This window comes from Stegodyphus dumicola, chromosome 1 (assembly GCF_044657685.1).
Source record: "Stegodyphus dumicola isolate Sdum_Otavi_A_Nest chromosome 1, ASM4465768v1".
NCBI classification, from domain to species: Eukaryota; Metazoa; Arthropoda; class Arachnida; order Araneae; family Eresidae; genus Stegodyphus; species Stegodyphus dumicola.
The window spans coordinates 157,897,988-157,904,109 of NC_140768.1; the positions used below are offsets into that span (position 1 = coordinate 157,897,988).

General features: G+C 33.4%; 1 protein-coding gene across 1 annotated transcript; it reads right to left on the reverse strand.

The window, feature by feature from the left end:
* Positions 1 to 250: 250 nt before the first annotated feature.
* On the reverse strand, positions 251 to 5,888 carry LOC118205817 (uncharacterized). The gene has a single exon (XM_035378102.2). It carries the CDS (start codon positions 5,198 to 5,200, stop codon positions 2,741 to 2,743), a length of 2,460 nt encoding a protein of 819 aa, XP_035233993.1. The 5' UTR covers positions 5,201 to 5,888; the 3' UTR covers positions 251 to 2,740.
* Between the last annotated feature and the right edge of the window lie 234 nt (positions 5,889 to 6,122).

Sequence of the window (6,122 nt, forward strand, 5' to 3'; positions counted from 1 at the left end):
ATCTAGGAGTAATATATGTTTTAAACATCAATAATTCATCTTCCACAACATAACCATATGTCTGCCCAATATTTTGTATTCTTTCTGTTAATTTACTACCTGCCTAAAAGAGTAATTATAAAAAATAAAAAATGTATAATGAGTCTAACTAATTTAATTTCATAAATATATTTAATATTTCTAATTATCCATCTCAGATTTTTAAAGCATTTTGTTTCAAATTAGTCAGATCAAAAAATAGAAAAAATAATCTAAGAACTGTGTTTATTGCTTTTAAATCAGTTAGTTTGTTAGCGAAAAACCGATAGATTAAATTTGAAAGTTATGTATCTAATCTTTATTAAACGGCAATACAATATAGGGTATTTCACTTTGTAAGGCCAAAAAATAAAATGAAAAATTTTTGCACTTCGCTTACTTTCTGAGTCTCAGTGATCTAAAAGATACATATGCCAAATTTCATGAAGACTGGATACTATTTAGAGGTTGTACACTTTAATAAGTTTTGTAGTGGTAGAAAAAACATATAATTTTTCAGTATTAATTACTTTCACTGGGAAAACCAGAAATCACAAACTTAAAATAATACTAAAACTAGACACTAGAGATTGATAGGCAAAATGTGTTATATTAAGCAGCTTTCAGTGATGAAAATCCCTTCTTTTGGTTGCTTGTCAATTACACTCAGTGAGAATTTTTGCTGTTCATCTCTGACCAATTCATTAAACATTTTTATCACAATAACTCTTTCTGCAGTATCATTAACTACCTTAAGAAAGTTCACATGTGTCTAGGGCTTCTTAGAGAATCACTGTGGTATTCTGTCACATCATGGACACCTAACAGTTCAAGGAACATCTGTGCATTATTAGTAACAAAATGGCTCACTTTTTTTCCTTCAAAAAACTGTTTTTACCTTCCAATTGTTTCCTGTTTCTTTGCAGGTTTGGTTTCTAAATTTTTGGTCATATTTTCTTTATCAGCCTGAGTAATATGTTTACCGAAAAAGCCAATCTGACAGATGCCAAAGGTGTCTCTTAGCAACAGTAATAGCACTTTTTTTTTTTACGTCTGCATCTGGGTAAGTGCTCAGAAGCCATAGTTTTCCAAATCTTTCTTTGGAGGCCCATCGACTTACAATGGCTTTGTGTGAAAGGCTGAAGAAATAAGCAACCTATTTCATTTTTCTCAATTCTCATTGAGAAATATTCAACTGTTTAGTAAGCAGGACAACGATTTGCTTGTTGCAGAACCCCTGGGATCCTGAAACTGAAGTTGTTTTGAGACCAGCCTCCTAGGTACTGGAGTGAGAGGTGTAATAATTCTGTAGTCTTCTCTTGGATGCCTTCTGTCTTTTAGGATATTTTAGATGCAATTAACAATTTTTGCTCATTGTTCTTTCAGAGCCTTGAATGGAACTTTCTTCACCCAGCATTGTTGTATATGACTTCTTATCATGTGAAGCCCCCAGGCTTTGGAACTTTGAAAAGTCTGGACCACTGATGGTATGCCACAACCTTCTTTTCAGTATTAGTTCATGTTGATGCTGGCAAGCCAAACACAAAAATGCTCCTTCAAATTCCCTTTTAATTCTGGTACATGAACCCTGGATCAGGCCTTTATTAAATGCTTGTAGCGTCCAAACACATACCGATGATATTGCCACATAGCTCAAATTGGTCCTCTTCCCAAAGAACTTCTTTAGTCATCTGCTCCCCAGTTCTTTTCAGGACAACAGGTATGCCAAGCAAATGCTCAAAATCTTGCCAGTCACTAGATCTGCAACTCTATCCTCCAAAGTTTTGACACTTTCACGAGTAACTGAGAGCAACAGTTTACTATCCCACTGCAAGACCAAATAAGAAGGATTTTCAAAGAATGATTCTCCGATTTTCTTTGCCATTTTACTTCTATTATCTGAGCTCGGTAAACAAGAGACATGGAAATTTAAACATCGTGGCCAAAGAAATACATGAGAAGCCTATTAGTACAAAACACTTATTATTTATATTAGAAATTTCACTAGTTTATGATAAAAGTGTTTAATGTGTGCAACTTTTAACGTATTATCCAATCTTGATCCAATGTGTGCAACTCCTAAAATATTATCCAATATTCTTGAAATTTGGTATATATATCTCTAATTAATCCCATCATTAAGACTCCGGGTGTAAGCAAACTCTTATGAAAATCAAATCTTTGGAAAAATGAAACACCCTAGCACACTGGCATGTGAAAAATAAAAGCATTTTATTTCAAATAGTGATAATACATTGATTTTAAATAGCCAAGTTTGTTGATTAAAACTGAAGGCTCAAACTGAAAAATAAATATTTTATTTTGAAGTGTTGCTATCACTTGCTTTTAAATTGTTCAGTATATTAATCAAAAATTAGCTAAATTTGTACAAAATGTGAAATAAATAAATAATAATAATAATAAATCCAAGCTTTGAGGAGCAAGTGGACGACTATATGTGTTCAAAATCTGGTGGCTTTAGATGCTGCTGTTTTTCCATAATGTGAGAAACATACATATATTTTATTCAAACAGATTATTTAATAATAGAAATAATAAGTCAGCATTATATATATTTATTACTTAACGAAGACTTGTGACTGTACAACTGCATGCTTATCATCTGATAATGCAGATTACATATGCAGTTACCTTTGCTTATAATCCAGCTAGATTTGGAAAACAATTATTTATGTTACATCTGCATGGAAAGGACTTAAATCTACTTCTCAACAGTATGGGTAGATATTTCATTATCAGTATGGATAAGTATGTGTCTCTTTAATTCCTTTCTGCATCTAAATGACTTATTACATGCATCACACACAAACCGTTTCTGATCAGAGTGGACAACACTATGGTTCTTTAAATCATTCATACGTGAAAATGATTTATTACATATATTACATGAATGCAGTTTCTTAACAGTGTGAACACGAATGTGTCTACTTAAGCATTTTTTTAATGCAAATGCTTTGTCACATAGATCGCATTTATATGGCTTCTCACCAGTATGAACAATTAAATGGTTCTTGAAGCAGCTACTGTGTGCAAATGCCTTGTTACATATAGTGCAAGTAAAAGGTTTCTCACCAGTGTGAATACGCATGTGTATTTTTAAGGCACTTTTACATGTATATGAACTGTTACATATAGAGCAAGAATGAGATTTTTCAGCAGTATGACAATGCATGTGTCTGTCTAGAGACTCTTTGCACGTAAATGTCTTGTTACATATACTGCAAATCTCAAGTTTGCCAACTGCGTGACTATGCATGTGTATGTTTAAGTAACTTTTGCTTGTAAATAACCTGTTACATACACTGCAAATATGAGATTTCTTACCTGTCTGACTATGCATGTGATATTTTAAAGAACTTAGGCGCGTAAATGACTTGTTACATACATTGCAAGTGTGTGGCTTTTCACCAGTATGACAAAGCATGTGTTTGTTTAAGCAACTTTTAAATATAAAAGCCTTGTTACAAATATCACATGCATGCTCTTTCTTACCAGCATGGATAAGCATATGTCTGTTCAGTGACTTTTTGAGTCCATATGAGCTATTACAGATATTACAGGTATATCGTTTTTCACCACTGTGGATAACCACATGCTGCTTTAAATAACTTCTGTATAAAAATGATTTATTACATATACTACATATGTGCTTTTTCTCAGCAGTGTGAATAAGCATATGTCTATCTAATGCTTGTTTCAATGCAAATGGTCTAAAACACACATCACATTCATATAATTTCTCACCAGTATGTATAAGCATATGTGTGTTTAAGTAATATTTGCGTGTAAATGACTTTTTACAGACATCGCACTTAGGTTTCTCGCCAGTGTGAACAAACATATGCTCTTCTAAATATCTTCTCTCTGTGAATGACTTATAACATATATTACACAGCAGTTTCTTTCTGGTGTGAGTTAGCATATGCCTTTCTAACACATATTTTACTGCAAATGATCTAGAACATAGATCACATTTATACGGTTTCTCACCAGTATGGATACGCAAATGTGTCATTAAGTAACCTTTGTTTCTAAATAATTTACCACAGATATCGCATATATGTTTCTCACCAGTGTGGACAGACATATGATCTTCTAAGTACCTTCTCTGTGCAAACGACTTATCACATAAAACACACACATGCGTTTTCCCTCCACTGTGTGTTAGCATATGCCTCTCTAGCACATGTTTATATGCAAATGATTTGGAACATTCACCACATTTATATGGTTTCTCACCAGTGTGCTTACGCATGTGATTTTTTAAGCTACTTTTACATGCAAATGATACATTGCATTTGTCACATGTATGAGGTTTTTCACCCGTGTGCTTCAGCATATGCATCTTTAACAAACATTTGAACGTAAACGACTTACTACACATATCACATTTATATTTCTCACGAGTGCAGACAGACATGTACTGGTCTGAAGAAGTTTTTTGTACAATTGACTCATTACATACAGTTTGTACATTGATTTTTTTATCAAGATGAACACGTATATGACTGTTCAGCACATATTTTAAAGCAAATGATTTGGAACAAATGTCACAGTTATATGGTTTTTCACCAGTATGCATAAGCAAATGTGTGTTTAAGATACTTTTATATGCAAAAGATTTGTTACATATATTGCAAATATGAGGTTTCTCACCACTTCGACTACATATGTGTGCTTTTAAGTGATTTTTAAAAACAAACGACTTATCACATAAATCACATGTAAGTTTCTCCCTAGAATGAATAAGGTTATGTATTTTTAAATCAGTTTTAAATCTAAAAGATTGGCAACATGTAGAACATTCATGTGGTTTGTCTTCACAATGTATAAGCGCATGTGCCTTTAACATAAATGCGAATGCATACCTCTTTGAACATGTGACACATTCATGCTTTTTCTCCGCTGTGTGGCTAAGCATATGGCTTGTTAAGCACATTATTTTTGTAAAGGATTTTGAACATATATCACATTTATACGGCTTTTCATGAGTATGTATAAGTATATGGTTTTCTAACACATTTTTGGATGGAAATGATTTAGTACATACATCACATTCATAAAATTTCTCATCACACTGAGTATGCATATGTTTATTTAAAAATTGCTGACTTGGAAATGATTCACTACACACATGACATTTGATTGGTTTTTGATTCATGTTGATATCATGTCGCTCTCAGACTGTATTCTGACTTCTGATGTGCACTTCGTTCAGATATACTCTCAGGTTACAAGACTCAATTGTTCAGCATGTTTATATATGGCATTATTCTACATAATTCATTTCACTTCTTAATGACATACAGTTTTAATATTTACAACATGGTATCAGAGTCGTAGCTAGGGTTTTCAGCGCCCAGGGACAACTGAAGATTTCGTGCCCCCTACTGCTTGCCAAGGATGGAAAACATTTAATTCTAAAATATCGTAACATCAGTTTGGCGCCTCTTGGATTCTGCGCCCGGGGACAGATGCCCCCCTCTAGCTACGCCCCTGCATGGTATTACATATATTGTTATGCCAGAAGCATATAAACCGCACATAAATGACCCACTATAGTTCACGCTCTATATGTAGAATGACTGTATTTTTGACAAATGTGTTGTATCACTGACAGACACATATAAATTGCAATTCTAAATACAGAGTTTCTCAGTTTGCGATTCTTACTACGTATACAGACGCAAAGTAGACGGAATTCGTTGTTGACAGGTTATCTTCACGAGAAAAAAGGGGGAAAAAATGGGAGGAGTTACGAGATTCTCTGGGTTGCATGAAGATCTACTAATAACTTTCTCGCCAAGTAATTTGACGTCATCGGCTCATTCTTATTTCTGGAACTGTGGTTGAAGAGTGGTCTGTTTTTGATCCGTAAGTATGCTAAAATTCTACCATAAATTTTTAATACCTTGTTTTCCAAATTTACACATTTTGCTTGATTACTTTGAAGTTGTTTGTTTTTAGATGTGCGCAATGGCAAATTTCAGGTTATTCGTCAAATTACCAAGGTTTCTATTTCTCTGGTAAGTGTTTGCTTTATATCTTATATTTATTATTAAATATGAAAAGTAATTTTTGCA